The 18,635-nt window shown below is 38.4% G+C and overlaps 1 protein-coding gene across 2 annotated transcripts in view; it reads right to left on the reverse strand.

Annotated features, from left to right (window-relative positions):
* PDSS2 (decaprenyl diphosphate synthase subunit 2) overlaps nucleotides 1-18,635 on the reverse strand; it is a 120,059-nt gene that overhangs the window by 17,940 nt on the left and 83,484 nt on the right. For both annotated transcript variants that reach the window (XM_055809492.1, XM_013304544.3), the window contains 2 exons: nucleotides 9,077-9,151; nucleotides 543-716 (listed from right to left, as the gene is read on the reverse strand). In XM_055809492.1, coding sequence (XP_055665467.1) covers nucleotides 543-716; nucleotides 9,077-9,151 — 249 coding nt within the window. The remainder of the gene's footprint in view (nucleotides 1-542; nucleotides 717-9,076; nucleotides 9,152-18,635) is intronic.

Here is an 18,635-nt window from a genome sequence, read left to right on the forward strand (position 1 = left end):
CCAGCCCTGGTGACCTCCCTCCTTATCCTCCAGCTCCCCCTTTGGAAGTTACCTCCAGATTATTCAGAAGGGAACATATGCAGGTCCTTGAGACACTGCAGCTCATACATCAGCTTGTGTGCTGCTGCAGGCAGCTGAGCCTCTTGATACAAATCTCTGCGTGGTGGCAGCTGAGACCCAACACATACACATGCTTCCTCCTGCATCTCCTGCTGCTGGGACAGAGGCTTTGGGCAGAACGTAGGAGCAGAGAAGGTAAAGTTTTTTAAGCTGCTAAAGAAATACGCACCAGAGGGACGTTTACTGAGCCTTCAATAAAATAAGCTACGTTGCCAAACTGTGATTTTGCCAGTTCATAAGCACTGTTCATACTAGCAGTTTCTGCAAACAACTTCACACCAGGCAGCAGTTAAATCTCTCAACATCACTGACCTGCTGACAAAAGTCTACAGCGCAGTGGCAGCATATGACAGAGCTCAAGAACAACACATCTTACAAGTCCTTCTGTATTGAAGATCCCAGAACGATAGGAAAAGGCGTACCTTATGACTCATAGACATGTGCTTTCCATACTGAAATGCCATGTCCTGAATCTCAGCGCTGTGCTTTGCTAGCTCCATTGCAGCCTGGCAGCTCTTTGCCAGCAAGGCACTATGTGACAGGTAAACCTGCTCCTTCCACGTAGATATGCCAATATCATCTGTAAGACAGTTCTCCTGAAAATGAAACAAAGGCTAACATGAAAACACCAAAACTGCAGCTGTGTCAGCTTGCAGAAGTTAACGTTATGGCACAGGACAACACAACACATGGTGAGCAACAGAACTCTAGGTGCCATGGTGCCAAATAAAGAAGAGCATGGGGATGAGTAGAGAAAAGTATCTGAATATATATACTGGCAGTTTCAAACAACAACATTTTCATTTTCTGCTCAAAAAGAACAATGCAAAATATGTGGATCAGTCAACAGATTCAATATAGATCCTTTTCTTAACGACTGTATCATTACACTAAACATTTAACAGACAACTACATTCCTCATGAGGGACTGGGAGGAAAAAGAAAAAAGACAAAACAAAAACCCAATCAAAAAACCCAGAGTACATCTCTGCACTTCAGCTCCTTATCAATTACCAAGAAAGAAACAACAATCCCAAACAAACTTGGAACGTCCTTACAATTTCTCCTTTGTGGCCGAGAAAAAAACCAATTACAAAAGTTATTAAAAATCCTTACAGAACTGCACTGGAAAAATGAAAGGCTGTGATGGAGGACTTGTACCTCTTCTACTCCCATATTAAAGATGAGGAATGACAGAAAGTATTAAAAAGTAAATAAATAAAGCTGTGATTTAGAAATGTCAGGTATTAACTTTCCCAGGGGACTGACAGAGATCTCAGTGATGCCTCTAGTGAATTTTATCACCTTGACTGTAAGGTCAGCAATGCTCAGCGCGCTTCTCAGAATCCCTCATATCCAAAATACCAATTTGGAGTACTTCCCACAAAGTGTTTTAATTAACACAAATCCAAACTTTTCCCTCCAAACGCAACTTGACTGCAGCTCCTTTGGCTCACAAGGTGTTAATATGCCACTATTTTACTAATAGGTCTTCAAAGCTGGACACTACTTGTAATCCTTCTCACATACATGTTACCCTCACACCTTTAGGTGCTCTCTAAAGAGGGGGGGAAAAAAACCCAAACCAGAAAAGACCACAGTTGTTTTGCTTAGAAAACCCCCAAAATCAGTAACAAGAAGCTACAGAAAAAAATCCAAGCATATAAACAAAAAAGTTTGTAATTTCTCAGTTCAGCCAAATCTATAGTGTACACTAAGCCAAAAGGTATTCTTTAAAAGAGTAATATAAAAATCCTCTTATATAACAAGCCTTTTCCCTCAAAGTGACGTCAATTTAATTACTTAGAAACGAGCAAGAAGTAATTCTGTGTGACCCCATAGTTTTCTAGCAAGGTATTATCTGTCATGAAATCGGTAACAAATGAAATAGAATCCATCCGTTCAGCTCTAATTTTCCTCCCTTATGGATCTCACCCAGAAGTGCTGCGTTACAAGGGAGAGGATAATTTGAGACTAATGGAAAAAGTAGGAGAATTCTGCAATGCCAAGTAACACAGAGCTGTATCAAAATGCCTTTGCTTTCAGACATGCTATTAACTTATACAAGGAAAGTGAAGAACAGAGAAACCACATGTTTGCTATTATGCATATGATAACTTACAAAGTCAAGCCTAACTTTCCTCATGTTTCATTTTACTATAGTATTTTTGTTTTAATATCTTAATTCAGCCCAGAGCATGTGCAAATTCCCATGACTGGCAAAATGTCAAAATGAGCATTTAATTCAAGTACTTTCCTATATATCAAGTCTTTTTTCTTTTCCCCCACTCAGATATAGATCAATTTATTTTAAATTTAAATTCAGGAGCTCTTGGAAGACGCAACACAGTCTTTTCCTTAACCGACAATCTGCTCTGCGAAAAAACAGTATTTACTAAAATTTGCTGGATGATATTGAAAATTGGCAGTGATTTTTATAATTATTTGTTTTAAATCCAATCAAGGCAAAAATATTCTAGAAAGGTATCCTGAAACAATTTATTTAGTTAAAAAATCTTTCAGAAGACCTGTAAGTTGAAAATATGTGCTTGCTGGAACCTTTGGGCAGCAACAGAAAAGTGGACATCATCAAATATCATCTACAGGAACTGAAGAAGCTTAAACAGTCATTGCAACTTGATGTATAAAAGGAAATAAATTCTATGATTTGTTACAAAAATATATTCTTCTTAAACAAGTTTGAATTTCATCACAGGATTGTAAGTGGCACAACAATTTACTGTCTACTACGTGAACATTATGTAGGAGCTTCAAGCATCTAAAATGGACATCTAACTTCAAAAAAGTAAAAAATTTGAGACATATAAGATATGGTATTGTAGTCTTAAAAACATAGGTATTGTGAATCTTTGGGTTACAGAAAGAAGCCGGCTGTAAAAAGGCATTACGTCCATATGGATGTGCTTTAGCATATAAGCATGCAAGCCAAAGTATAGCTGATTTTAATCACAGAACATCTTATGACCGCATACCCCTAAAGCTTCTGCTGCTTAAGAAGCCAGAGGCAAACACAACCTTTCTTCAGCAAAGTTTTCCAACAACCCAAATGCCATTTTTTCCCAAGCTTAACTCTCACGTTAAATTGTCCATCATCCACACTGCATTCTTACAACATGGGTATGTATGACAAGACCTAAACACTATTTTAAAACATCAAGGGGAAAAATGAAACTAGTTCTAAATTGCAAAATCTGTGAAATCTGGCATCATGACAGCACTTACTACTTCTAGAGAAATTTTCACTTTCCGGTAAGCTTTGTTTTCTTTTGTGAGCAGTGGATATTTCAAAGGATAAATATAAGAGTGGACATTAGCTGGCCCAGAGGACTTCTAACAGCCTTTCATATAAAAGCCTTTTTAGACTCAAATTAATTCTAGCTGTAGTTGACAGTGCTCAGACATTTGATTAGCTAATGTCTATGGAGTGGCCTCATTCACAAGTTCCGTCACCAGATCACAACCAACCCTGATGCTGTTTGGGTAGCAGAAGCTGGATGAAGAGAGCCCAACCCCTCCCCATCCCTAGAAGAAAGGAGCCAACTCCAGACATGGTTTGGATAATGTCAGCACGGGAGTACAGGGAAAATATCTGCATCCAGCTCTGCTGATCATAATTTCCTATGGGAAATTAAGAACAGCTGAGGGTGCTCCCATTTTACTCACTCCAAGGTCTCTTACTGATTTTTTCGTTAAGCTACTTCCATAATTTAAACTGGGTTTGAAACAATCATCTCAGGCAACGGGAAACAAAAAACTTTCAGAAAATGAAACCGCAGGACAAAATATGCAATCATAAACCCATAAGGAAGGGCAGCTCTCAGTGGTGGTAACAAGGATCCCCAGTACAAAAGTGGCACTTAACAGTAACTCAGTTTGATTTGTCACACCAAAGAAGATACTTATAAGCAGTTCAGCTGAAAACATAGTAAGGAAAGTATGAATGAACACTGCATCTTGAAAGTGCACAAAACCATTTGCAAAACCAGGAAGGAGCAGAAGTCAGAGACTTCTCAATGTAAAACTTCAGCTATAGTTTATAAGGGAGCCTTTATTTTGTTCCCATACCATGGCAGTTCTTTCTCAGCCATCTGTTGTTGCACAAAATGATTGAAATGCCTGAATCACATCAAACTTTAGTTGAGTTCTCAATGGGCAAATAATCCACAGAAACACTAAGAAATATTTTTAAATAGCATTTTAAAGTTTTAAATTAGGCAGTTCAAGAACTTCAATAAAATCCAGTGCAACTATGAATCTCTCTACCAGTAGCAAGACCCTACAAAACATCTTGCACATGGTTCACATAAGCTTTCAATAGATTTATTCCTGCTTGCTGAACATGACAGGGCATGTTTTATTGGTCTATTAATACACGTCTTCACTGCTTTTGGAGGAACAAGGGTGTCTGCAAATGGATCAATAAAGCATGCTACCAACTACCTAATACTTTTATCATGACACTAAAAAAAGCAACACACAATTTAAAAAAAAAAAGTTTGAAAATGTATATTAAATTCACTTATCTCTCCACATCTGTTACTTGTAAATCTCTCTGGAAAAGTTTAGTATTTAAAAGAACAAAAGCAGTAAACAAACAGCATTGGCCTTCTTTCTGGCAACACTCCCCCTGCCCGACACATTTATGCATTCTTTTCACAGATGCTCTTTAGTAAAATTCAATATATTTTAACTTTCCCTTTTGTCTTGCAACAGAAACATTTAAAAAAAAAAAGTGAAAGCTCTGACTGACTGCTGCCCTGCTAAAAGGTGGTTTCTATGACTCAAAATACATTAGATCTATCTTCTGTGGTAACATTTGTAAGTGAACCCTTTACTTACAACATAGACTCACAGCAGTCCAGTTCATGGACGTGTGCAGTATTCCAAAACATTCATTACTCTCCAAAGCAGGGCCGGTGACCAAACATCAAAGAAGAATGGGTACCACTTACCACACGTAGCCTGTACTTTGCAGGAAAATAAACTTATTTTCATTTAAAAAAACCCTACATTAGTCTAAAAACCCCTGAACCTGCTAATCCACTACATGGTACAATGAATACTCGCCACTAATGTATTTCTTTTTAAAACATGTTTTACATATTGGTTACACACAATTTTTACACAATTGCAGCAAAAATTTCAGAAATACCTAACAGCTCTTGTAGCCACCAGTGGAACATGTTGGAAGTGGTCTCGTCTTACATAACGGTCCCATTCTGACGCTAAAATGAGTTCTGATAATGCACACTTAGCATCAGCTTGATATTCTGGAGGTGAGGAAGACAACCCAGAAAAGCCATGAAAACAGTTTCCCATAACAGTCCCTAATACTTCAAGATTGCTAGAATGGTCTGGCAGGTGAAGCACACCAACACACTCAAGTCCTGCTCTCGAAGCTGCTGCCTGACCTTGAGCTTCCCTGTATCTCTCATCCCTGTTCAGTGAACTGACAGGGACATTAAAGCATTCTTCATTAATATTTGTTAAATGTTATGGGATATTAAGGCAGAAGGTTTCTAAAACTACAACAGTATTCTGTGAGTCAGCAAATATTTTAAAAGCCTTTGGTCTCCTAAAAGTAGGAAACAGAGACTCAGTGCAATGTTTTTACTGCTAAAAATAGATACCGCAATCATGACTGAAGGCCAGATTAGACAATTTCCCTCTCTGCACTAAGGCACAAATTTTTACTCCCAAACTAGATCTAGATTTAGGAAAGCCAGGCAGGAACTGGGAAGAATGTCCTTCACTCACAGAATTTTGGGTTAAGAGGGGATTCAGCACACAAAGCTGCAAAGGTTTATCAGATCGTCCCTTTCTGCTCCAGCTTGCAGTCCAAAACACTAGCTTAATATTGCTAATGAAACGTCTTAAACCACAGCAGCTATTCAGTACTTTGAACGTGGGTGGCAGCTGTAACCTACAGGCTGTCTTTGCAACTGAAGCCTATACTTTGTAGTTTGGATTGTCACTTCAAATAAAGATGAGAAGTTAAATATTATCTTTATTTTCCTTGTTTCACACAGATCTAATGACTCACTATGCAGACAAGGTGAAGAATGACCAAACAATGCACTAAAAGGGGATGGCTGTAAGACTGCATGTGGTTTTACAGAGAAAAAAAAAAGTGGTAATGAGAGCTATCAAATAATTACATCTATTCTATGTCTCCGGCAGTAAGTATGGTCAGTATTGTTAGGTCAACTGATTCTTTCAATTCTCCCGCTGTGTCATACAAATGAAGCAAACTGAAACAGGTGGGTTTTTTTGGGTAAACATGAACTTATGGTCTCAGAGGAGAAAGGTCAATTTTGCAGAGTTATTTTTGTAACTTTGTCTAACAACTAGGTAGACATCTAGCAAAGCTCAGAACAACTTGGTGCTAAATTAGTCTATGGTATTGAGGTGCTTTGTAATGACTGCATTAGAGATGTTTAACATACAAAGTACAGTCTTCCTGCCTCAAAAAGGAAAAAAAAAATGAAAAGGCGAGAAGATACAGAACAACAATTGACCTAGTCTGTTTGGCAACCTCTGCTAAAGAGGATTTTCAGGACATGAATAGGTGACATGCAGAATAGAGCGAGACAAACAGCAGGAATATTTCCTACACAACAAGGAACAAAATTTCTCAGAAGACAAGAAAAAGAAAACATTAAAGTAGATCCTGCACTTGTTTGTTTTAGGTCTCATCAGAAGCTATGCACTACGCTATCACGTAAATTTCAGTATTTATTATGCCACCATACTAATTATGTTTTGAGTTAACTGGGTTCCCCTTAGGAAGGGTATACTGTACTTTCAACTCTCCTTTAGACAAAAAAAAAAAAGTCACTGAAACAAAGTAAGTCTTTGCTACTTGTAATTGGGCCAGGGAGGGGTAAACATCATGCAGCTGTGCTTAGTTTATCACACTTCTCTCGCAATCTACACATGTGGAGTGCTTCAGGAACTTAACAGAAAACAAACAGAAAAAGAGAGGCTAAGAAAAAGAATATTAAGACCTTCTGCAGCGGCAGGAACCCAAGAGAGTCTGCAACATTTCTCATTTACACAGAGGCTGTGGTTAAAATAAAATGCAGTTTCATTACCAAGATGAACTTGTAAAGCTTTACTTCTACACCTGGAAAAATAGATGTTTTTTAAAATACGATATATCTGGGATCTACTTGTATTTAGAAACCTGCCTGAACATGGAAAATAAAATTTTAAACACTACTTGCAAAAATCTCAAAGACATCATCTATTTTAACATAAAACCCTAAGCACAGTACCTGGGGACAACCTCGATGACTAAAGTCTGTTTATCCGCAGGTTAAACCCAGCAAGTGCAGGACTGCCAGGTTCCCAACATCACATTGCTGCCGTGCTTCCACCCAGGCCCCCTCCTGAGAGGTACCAACCAGAAGATACTCTGTGCACATCACCCCCTGTGCAGCTGTGCTGCCTGGCGAGCCTGTGGCCCCGGGTGTCCCCCAAGCTTGCCAGTACTGCTTCACTGCTAGAGGCTCTCACCTCCTCCTCCGAGGGATGACCTCAGCTCATTAGCGTCGTCGCTTCCCACCTAACTGGCTTCGATCAAAATGAGAGGGATAAGCTTAAACAAGGTTACTTTCAGCACCACGTCTTTGCTGCTGCAGAGCAGGAGGTGCAGACACTGACCAGTAGTCACCGGGTGCAGCAGCACCCTCCAGGACCCAGCCGCTGGCAGCTGACAGCACTCTGCTTGTCCACTGTGGTTTGGCTGGTGCAGAGGCATCAGGGCAGGTATCGACTCTAGCAGTAACCCATGAAATCAGGGCTTCCGCTAAGGTGTTAATTTTGCTGTATACTACAACATGGCAATAGTAAGCCAGAGGTGCAATCTAAATACACGACAAATATAAATGAATTCATATATTTCAGCAATCTTCAAGCCATTTCACCTACTGAACATGAAGATTCAGACCTCTGAGGCAAACTAGACACATGAGACAAGGTCACTATAAGTAAAACTACCTACCTCAGTGGATTTCAAGACAGATATTCACATATACAGACTGCTCATCAGCGAGTGAAAACTTCCTATCATAAAGCCTGTAGAGGTCATGGCAACTTCAAATTATCAACTTTTTGCATGTGTTAAGATACAGTCATTGCAAATGAAAGAAAGAACTCTTTCTTGCTCCAACACCCTGCCCGAGCAAGTCTACTTCAAGAAGTGTCTCTACAAGTTTCCTTAAACATTCTAGCAAAGACAAAAACACCTAGATCTAATTTGACCAATTTTCATTATAGTTCTTGCCAAACAAAAACAGTACATCCGTAATTGCCGTTGAAAAAATACAAGATTATTTGGTGTGAAATCAGTGCTGGCAGCCGCTGTCTTTGCCCATGCCGACTCCCACAATGTGTGCATGGTGACTGCTGGTGGAGAATAATGCAGTGCTACACACCTACCGCTTCAGGACAAAACACGTGTACATATTATCAAAAGATGAACGCTCAGAAGAAAAAAATGACCCAATCCAAGTTTGGGATGAAGCATTTTGTAAACATCTTTGGGCTTGGAAATGAGAGATTTAAGATTAAAATATGAATGATGTTGACAACATTGTCATAAATACCTTTAACAGAACACTGACTGAAAACCCCTGGAAGTGTTTGGAAAGCCCACAGTAAGACATGTCTACAGCTCCCGGTAATGACACACGATATGGTTTTATTATGCACTCACAGAAATAAAATAGTCCCTCCTTGAGCATTTCTAGAAACTTCCAGAGTTCACAGGTGTCAGAATGATGTTACTGATGAAACACACTAGCACTGCAGCTAATTCTCTTCCACCCTCTCCGTCCTCTTTTTAAACAGATGAGAAAGTCATCATATTTATTGTAGTCATATATTAATATCACCAAACTACTTGGGTACATAAAACCACTAAAATTCTTACCTCAGATGATTTTGAGTTTTCATAATATATACCTTGAACTAAGTCACCAATAGCACTTGAAATGAGTTCCACAACCTGTAAAAGAAAAGGAGAAGCAGCCTTACATCTTTAATTATCACCAAATTTATTAACAAAGCTACCACCAGATTTCCAGAGAGATAAACAGTCATTTCCTTACAGAAAGCTAATTCAAAAGACTGCAGGATTGACTGGGATATATTCTGCACAAGCATGATCCTGTCTCTCTGCTAAAACCTCTACTACAGCAACTCTTCTATCAAAGTTTTAAGTTAATATAAATGAAAAACAAGACTCTACCCCCCCCCCCCCCCCCCCAAAGTGTGAACTATGGAGTGTATTCTCACAAGGATGTTCACAGAACTAATAAATCCCACTTCATGAATATGAGACAGCACCTCATCTGGGCTTTGTTTTGTTTTGTTTTTTTCCTGCCAAGTAAATACTTCACAATACCTCTCATTGGGAGCTGTTAAAATTCTAATCTTCATGGCTAATACAGAAAAGTCAGAATCCATAGAAAGGTAACCTTTCAAATGTGATCATTTGGTATTCTGGTGCCCTGGGAATGCACTGTGGATGTATTTAGTGCATGGCCTGAGGCTCAGCTGTACCACATATACTGAAAGTCTGCAACACGGGAATGTTTAAATCAGATTTATCAATCTGTACTATCTTCAGGGTTCAGACTTTTTATTTTATTCAAGCGAAGCCTAAAAATCTGAACTTGATCCAGAATGTAAAACAAGCAGTCCATGGTCTCCCTGGAACTACTGTACAATTTAAAGTTGTGCACATGAACTGTCTTAATTGGAACAAAATACTCAGATTTATTGTAAAATTAAGTGCAGGCATTTCAAATAAGCACACCTTAAGGCTACCCCTTTAGTTGCTCACAAAGTTTTAATTTCTTGAATGTTTAATTTCCTATGCATATGAGTCTATATCTGATTCCTCTTTATGCTTCCTAAAATTGAATGTAGTTCTTATTGAGTTAAAAGATTTAGTTTCAATTTTTATCATACTTGTAACTGAAGACAAGTCAAATGATAAAACCCCTAACAGAAAGATATTTTAACATTTAGGCATACTTTATTTGATAATAAACCCCCCACATTTGTATGCTAGTTTTGAGTACTAGCAGAAAGGTTGTGTGTTTTCTTTTTTTTTTTTAAACACTGGTTCATATACATATTCATATACACAGAGCAAGCACTAACTTTAGAAATGGTGCTGATTAAAAGTCATGTTTTTTCTTGCAATGCATATGGGTTAATTTGCAAGACCTATAAAAACAGCCAGAAAAAAAAAAAAAAGAAAAATCACATTACCCTTTAGGAAACTAGATACCAAAGAAATATTGTAGCAATATGAGCTGCAGAGGAACTGAAAGGACAATGATCCTACAGTGTTACCAGATGTGTTGAGTTATTTAAGTGGGGTACAGAGAAAATGAGGGTCATTTTTTTTGTGCCCCCCGCCCCCCACCTCCCCCCTACCCCCCCCCTTTTTTTAAAGGTATCAGATAAGCCTTATTCCCAAATCCAGGAGGACCGAGTATCGCCAATAGGTCTATGAAAGTCTGTAACTAAATGCCCAGGACCAGATTGTATTACAGTTTATACAAGCAACATCCCAAGATTCTTCTGATGGCTAGGACACATAATACAGATCAATCACTCACTAAAAAATGTTATGGTTTGTGAAATGGTCTGAGCTCAGAGACCTACACTGGTAATACGAAGAGGAATTTACAAAGACACTGAGTCCTACTCTAAATGTCAAAGTGATAGTATGAACTTTTAACAATGCAGCTGGCTCTGGATAACTAGACCTTTTCCTCTCTCGCCTGTAACTCTACACTGAGCAGGACCCTGTTTTGGGGTTTCTTTTTTCCATCTCTTCTCCCTCTTTTTAGTGCAACTCTACTCTCAAAGGCAATTTTAACTGACTTAAAACAATCTTGGTGAAACATTTGTGAACAATTGTACCTCTTCCTCTTATAGATTATAAAACATCTTAGGAGAATTACACATCCACGACTTAGAAGAATCAGTATATTAAGTACCATTAGGTCTTTAGTGACATATCGAACACTATATGTTAGTGAGAACTTAGTATTAATATTACTTCCCCTCTTTCCAAATATCTCCCTTTTTAAAAAATAATATTTTTCTAAGGTAAATGCAAGGCCATACAGATCGCTACCAGGAATGAAATTCCAGTTTCAAGAGCACAATGGGATGCTTGCAAGAGGCTCTGCTACTTCATCAACCCTTAATCCGATCTATGAAAAGCATATGCTGCTTAATGTCAGTGGCCTGGGGTCCTGAGCACTGGGGAAAGCAATGAGAAACGAGGAAACCAGGTAATTTTTACTCTGCATCCCAAACTGACATACAGGAAGAAAAATTGTTACAGATTCAGTAGTATCCATGCTGTCAACGATACACTGACTTGTTCTTACGCAGCTACTTCTCATCAAAAAATTTGAAAGCAATCAACATCCTCTGTAAAATTTATTCCCTCCTGTTTTATATAAGGGAAAAACAGTGACAAAAGACTGATTTTCCCCCAAATCATGCAGCATGCCACTGGAAGAGCAGAAAACAGTATTCAGGTCGTCTCCATTCTCACTGGTGCCTGACCAGAGCCTTGCTCCACTTGTTGACATTTCTGAGAAGTCTGAAAAGCAGGGAAGGAAAATGAAAAATCAGGTGCTCCCAACTGCTTCTCTTCCAATTTGAAGGTTGAGTTCCATTTTAAACAGATTCAAAAAGATGGGGAAAGGGAAGAAAGGATTGCCAGAATCACTGCTTGAAAACAGCACCGTCTCAAAGGAGACCAAAGGCAGCCTATTCATAAGCTCTCTTCCCACTACTTTTTTCCACTCTTCTACACACTTTTGAGAAGCCTAGTCCCTCTTAGGTACTCCAGATGAGCTGGAGTAACATCATACTGAGAGAAAACAAGCTTCTACTCTATTTTTCACTTTCCATTTTGCATCAGCATCTTCCAAAGCTTTGTGTTTTCTGCTCCCCCAGAGCATCCACATGGCTAGGAGCAGCCCAGGAGATGACCCATTACTTGCTGGTGACATGCACATGCAAATAATTCCACGCCCTTTAAATGCATGTTCTGCTGGTGTTTGGAGGTGGTTTGTTTCATTTTGTTTTTTTTTCATTTGCTTGTTTGGTTTTTGCTTGTTTGTTTTTCCTAAGGCAGTATTACTTCATGACCTTTTGTAGTCATGTGATCTCTTCTGCTTCCAAAACGTCACACAAAGGCCATCAATTTAGGATGAACGTAAGGAAAAGAGATGGATGGAAGCTAAAATCTCTCCTACTATTTAGGCAGACTAAGTGTATAATACAATGTGATAACTCCCATTTATGCAGATAGGAAATAGTCCAGAAGATTGTGCTATGTTTCAATGCCAGAAGAGCGCTGTAGATTTGAAGATCAGAAATGTGGTGAAACTTAATTCGCCCTTTTCTGGTATAGTAACTTGTTTGTCAAAAATGCACAGCTTTAGCCCTTCAAGGTTCTTTAAACTCAATTTGAGTTTAGTTTCCCAAGCTCAGATTTTCTACATATTGATCGAAGAAATAAAACACAACAGTGGTCATTTTCTTAGTGGTTCCGAAAATTACTTTGGGACGTTCAACCAGCCACACACTGAATTTCCTCCCTCCTTTTCCTGAAATGAGACTGAGTCTTTCAGGCAGTTTACTGAAGACCCATCTATAAGTTAATTCAGGGTTCAGAATTCCCAAAGCACCCTGCATACATGATGACACAGAATAGGGCCACGTGTGCACTGTCACGGGTACCGAAGCCCAGTTCTTGGCTGCAGTTGACCGCCCTGGGAAATCCAGCTCTGTTGATAAACACAGAGGTGTATTTTAATTAAAGTGACATTTTAAAGCTGCAAGGAAATCACAGAATATCAGACATTTTGGTAGAACACTTTCTTCAGAGTTAGAAGGCACGATTCAGACTCCTTCCAGCACAGAAAAAAGAATGGATTCTGGGTCCCACTCATCCTTCACGAGATTTCTAAACACCTTGGATGAAAAGAAGACATTGCTGCCATCAGTTTAGCAACTCAAGCACTTTGTTCCCTTTAGTTGTCTTTGAAATATTTTGTTTAAAGTTCACTGCAACATAACACTGCATATGTATTTTTTCCTGTTTTTCATTCTAGTTTAAAAAAAAAAAACCAGGAACAAATTTGAGATCCATTCAATGTGTGGTGGTTTTATTTTAAATTCAGCAGCTGAAAAGGAATTGCTTACACAGACCACTATTTTAGAGTAATAACACAGTGTCTCTCCAGACTTTGCTAGGTATTTTCAAGGGGAAATCAGGGAAAGGATGAAGCTCCTGTGGGAAGACAGGAAGCAGCACTACGAAGAACACAGCAATGGATATCTTTGTTCCTCATCCTTCACAATTTCTATTCAACAAACTTCCTTAGCTTTGCCAGATTTCTTACTAGAGGGGCCAAAAGTAATTTCTTCCTTTTGTAAGTGTTGAAACAATATCCTTTCCACACACATCTGCTATGACAGACCCTACTCCTTGCTGCTGATGCATAGACTTGAAAACGTAGCAAGACTTCTCCATACAAATAAAAAAGAAAATTAAATAGTCAGGAAATGCTAAATATACAGACAAAAGTTCCTTCAACTTGCATTTGACATCCCTCCCCAAAGAAGCGTTAATCTTTGGAAATAGTTTCACACTTAAAAATTCCACAGAAAGTTCTTAAAATTAAATATTCTCTTGCATTTAACACAGAAACATTGCAACGCCAGGAAGGTAAAGACAAAACTCAGTAAACAGCTGAAACTGGATTTTGATTGTTCAATAATACCTTAAAAAAAAAAAAAGGGGGGGGAGCAAAAACTCCAACGAGTTTCAAGAACACTGGAATTCAATTTTCTTTCCTGGTAATCTCATCAAACATCATTAGTCATACAGGTAACTAAGTGTGCCAGCCTACAGAATTTTTCTTAATGTAATGGTTATTGAATCCTATTGGATTTACTATTTTAAATCATCTTGAGCTTTACTATTCTTTAGTATTCTTACTGTAAGAAGCTGTCCCTCGCCTAGTTGAAACACACAGAAAGGGCTCCTTAAGTGATTTGCTTCCTAGCAAGTTTTAAATGCTCTTGGAAAACACATTTATGGTTTTCTTCACCCTGTTAGTGATGAATTAGCAGCAAAATACAATGTGCAATGTAAACGCATCACTCAAACCCCATTACCTGATAAAAAGGTACTTCCTAGACATAAAAGACCTCTTCAAAATAATCAGCAGCAGTCAATCTGAATATTGTTATTATTGTCAAATACCTGTCTTAAGGTCAGTCTGCCTTGAGAATTTTCAACAGTGTTGTTACCCTTTTTATGCTGATGCAACACTGTCTGCGGAAGGGGTTTTCAGTAGTATAAAGACTTCTAGCGCGTAATTCAGTAATTTTCCTTAATGATAACATAACCAACAGAAGAGATACCGTTTTCCCTTCTCTACCTCCACATGGTACCTTACACAGTGTTATTAATAATCTTTGCAGATCCAATGCAGCTGATCCTTGCACTAAAGTACTCAACCAACTGTTCACGAGTGACTCAGATTAGAGAAGCATGTGATTTCTTCAGCTTGACCCTTTTGGATAGGGTAATTACATTACATATTTTTCTACTATATAAAACAGCGACCAAAGAAGGTATCATGACCACAGGGTTCTGTAGCTATAAAACCATCCTCATCAATAAATGACGCAGAAGAGCATGGCTGTAAAACACTGTTTCCAGTCACACTGGTGCAGACAAGCATTAAACTGGGCTAAGTTCACAAATGAAATGCAGATTAAACTCAATTAAAAAAAACCCTGATCAGCTCTGAATTGACAGAAATTGTACCTGCAAGTGGTATTACTTATTTTGCATAGACTGTATCTGAATAAATGTGAATCAGAAGTAATATCATTTAGCATCTGACAGATGGAATCAACTAAACAAAGCTGCAGATTTTTGTTAAACTAACTAATCGGCAACCCACTGTACCAGCAGCAGTGGCAATCAGATTCTAGACTCCAAGTGAAATGCTGCTGAATTTCAAAACACTAATAGTAATGACCAGTTCCAGTCTGTCCAAAGACTCAATCTTCTTGCTAGCTAACCAGATATCAAATACCTGTGTTTTGTTTAAAAATACAATTATCTCACCTACATTACTGCTATAGTTCTATACATTATATACTGTATTATTGCACTGAAGCCACTCCAGATGTAAAGGCACTTTTACTAAAAATTTGACCCTGGGAAAGTTCATTTTAAAGTGGAGCTTCACAGCAGTGCAAAAAGCGGGGAGAATACATTATCTATCACCTGATTTACAAGACACATATTTTACCCTCTCCTAGCAGCACAATGTGTATAAACACCTGCTGGGAAGGAATGAAGAAGAAGGAGCCAAATTCTTCTCAGCAGTGACCACTGACAGGATGAGGCAATAGGCACAAACTAAAACATGAGATTCCATCTGGACACATGAAAACACTTTACTGTGAGGGTATCTAACAGCGGAACAGGTTGCCCAAAGGGGTTGTAAGGTCTCCATCTGTGGAGATATTTAAAAGCCATCTGGACATGGTCCTGGGCAACCTGCTCTAGCTGACCCTGCTTGAACGGGAGGTTTGGACTAGATGATCTCAAGAGGTCCCCTCCAACCTCAACCATTCCGTGATACCAGCAGCTGGTGGAGGAGGACGACCACAGCGATTTTGCATACTCACATCTACAGCACCAGTAATAACAATGTTTCTTGTCTTTGAAATAATAAAACCAAGGCTACAAAGCTGGTGCTTTTGTACTCTCTTAGGGAAAAGTTTACTGATTGTACTGGGAACAGATTTCCCTTTTACGAATAGTTAAGTTCTTGGGAGACTAAGAAAAGGCCAGGCAGACAAACCTTAGATTCTGATCACTATTGTTGACAGCTTTGAATTGCAACTGAATCATCATAAAAATCTATTTTCACTTTTTAATAGTGTATTCTCTGTTGACGTTGTACTTCAGGTGGACAGCTGGCTATATACTAACCACTGTGACCTCCAGTCCTTCTGCAAAACTGTTTATTGACCACATTGGCATGAAAGTCCACCTCTAGAACCAAGTAAGTCCTGAGATCCCACCCACCCAAAGATGGATGTTAACATGTATTAAGTCCTCACTCATGAAAAAATTAAAAAAAAGAAAAGGTCTATTTGAGATAATATTGTTAAGACAGGGTTTCACCAGAAACAGATTTGATTGCTTTTTATTCTACTACCACTCTCAATATGACTCTTATTATGTTTAAGAAACAGACTTTAAATAAAGCCAAGAAAACAGAACTTGTGATCTTCCACTGCTTCAGCTATAAAAAGAATGAAGCTGGCATCGCAAATATCACTTATGGAGGACATCACCTTCCACAACCTTATGAAAATTCATTTTCATTTTATAATGTGCGTATGAGCTAAAGCTATTTAGCAACGAATTCCCCCATGATGATTATTCATGGCTGCGAAAGAAAGAGCTGTAATGAACATCTCTGCTTTTAAGAAACCCGGACAGTGCCAATACCTATTCTAAGTAAGCGGCGAATGAAGCAGCAAACTGCTGGCTCTTTAGAGTCCTTTCTCACAGTGTGAATCTCATGGAGAATAAAACATCACATACCCACAAGTTTTCATTATTTCAATTTCTTAGAATAAATTCTGTTGTCTTTTGAGTATCTATTTCCTACAATTTCTGGCAGTGATCAACATCTTGGATACAGTTTCTTGTTAACACTTAAGGAAATACCAAATATAGCTACTTTTTAAGGTTTGCCTCAACTCTTTGAAAGGCAATTTCTTCTTTGAAAAGTGAGGGGGTTTGCCTTTAAAAAAAATATAATAAGAACCCTTCTTCCATAATTTTGCCTTAACATTCAATGAAACTGTTTTTATATATATATATATATATATACACACACACACACAATATGCACGTATGTATCTCAAAGCCTGCAAATACTTTTGACTCCTAAGCCATGTGTCCTCAGCACCACACAAGTGCCAATTCAGCGTCATACATTAAGGGAACAAGTAACAGAGGGACAGACGCTGCTACCCCAACTATCCAGGACACATTTCCCAGGTATAGTGATTATCTTGAGATCTTGAATGACCTTTGTCCTTCCTCTCAACAAAATAAGCTTTTCCTTCAATTCCTTCAAATTTATTTTCACTTCTTCACTGATGCTCAACAGACATCTCTGAAAAGCCCTCTCTCATGTACAGACACATATTAGAGTTTTCCAGACTATCTTGTTAATTAGAAAGAGACAAACTAGTTATATCAGAAAAAGAACTACTTAACCACATGTTAGAAGTAGCTGTGTGTCTACCTCTGAGAAGGACAATATTTATGTGGAATAATGACAGGCATTCAATTCAGAAACTCAAGCAGTAAACATTGACTTTGGTCTGCTAGGCAGACCAAAGCAGAAAGATGCGTCCAGTTGCTGCTCTGAGGAAGGTGTATTCAGATGCTAGTTGGGGAAGTTGTTACTGAGACGATACAGAGGCAAGAACATTAAGCAGACTTTGTGCAAATCCGTATGAAAATCCTTAGCAGTCTATTGAAAATACATCAGAACTGAGTAGATAACTTTTTCCCGAGACTGTTACTTGCTCAGGCAACGCAGCATTGAGGCAGCATCTCAAACACAATTCTGTTCTCACCAGCGCCACGCCTTGATGCTTTCAAAATATTCTTGCAGTGTATTTTTGGGAAAAAGCTTCAATCTCAGACTTGATTCACAGTGATACCTATGACTATGTATTTTGGTATCTGTCTCAATCTCAGTCCTTCCACGTTCTGCAGCAGTCATTCTGCTACAAGGCACTGCAGTGGTTTTAAGTCATACATGTCCATAAGGAAAGTGGCAGAAATAACTTTTTTCTTTTCTTCCTCCTTTTTAAAAAAGCTTTTTTCATGCAGAAATGGGAGGACAGAAAAAAAAGACTGAAATCTAAACATCTAGTAGCACTATGGCCAAGAACCACAAAAAAAATAAACTCTTTCAATACAGACCTATACTAACCCAGTGGAGTCTAGCTTTGGGGAAGTTTAACATAAGCATTAGCTTTAAAAAAAGTACAGGTGCAAAAGGCCACTAAGGTAAAGGATAGTCCTATTTGAGGAATACACTGATTAGGAATCAAAGCAAAGTTAAACGGTTATAATCTCAAAACTGACAATCACCGCAAAGCAACAGAACTCTTACAGATCAAAAAGGAGCCTGTTTCTAACATATTACCACAATTACAGATTAAGTCTAACTTTTAGAATTTCAATTTGGTAAGTTCATAAAGCTGTGTCACCTAATCCTCTAATTTAACTTCTCCCAAAGATTACTTTTCAAACATATAACTGCAGCCATTAAGGTAATGAAATTTTACAATTATATTACCAGTTACAAATCACAAAAGTCAAA

This window comes from Falco peregrinus, chromosome 7 (genome assembly GCF_023634155.1).
Source record: "Falco peregrinus isolate bFalPer1 chromosome 7, bFalPer1.pri, whole genome shotgun sequence".
In the NCBI taxonomy this organism is placed as follows: Eukaryota; Metazoa; Chordata; class Aves; order Falconiformes; family Falconidae; genus Falco; species Falco peregrinus.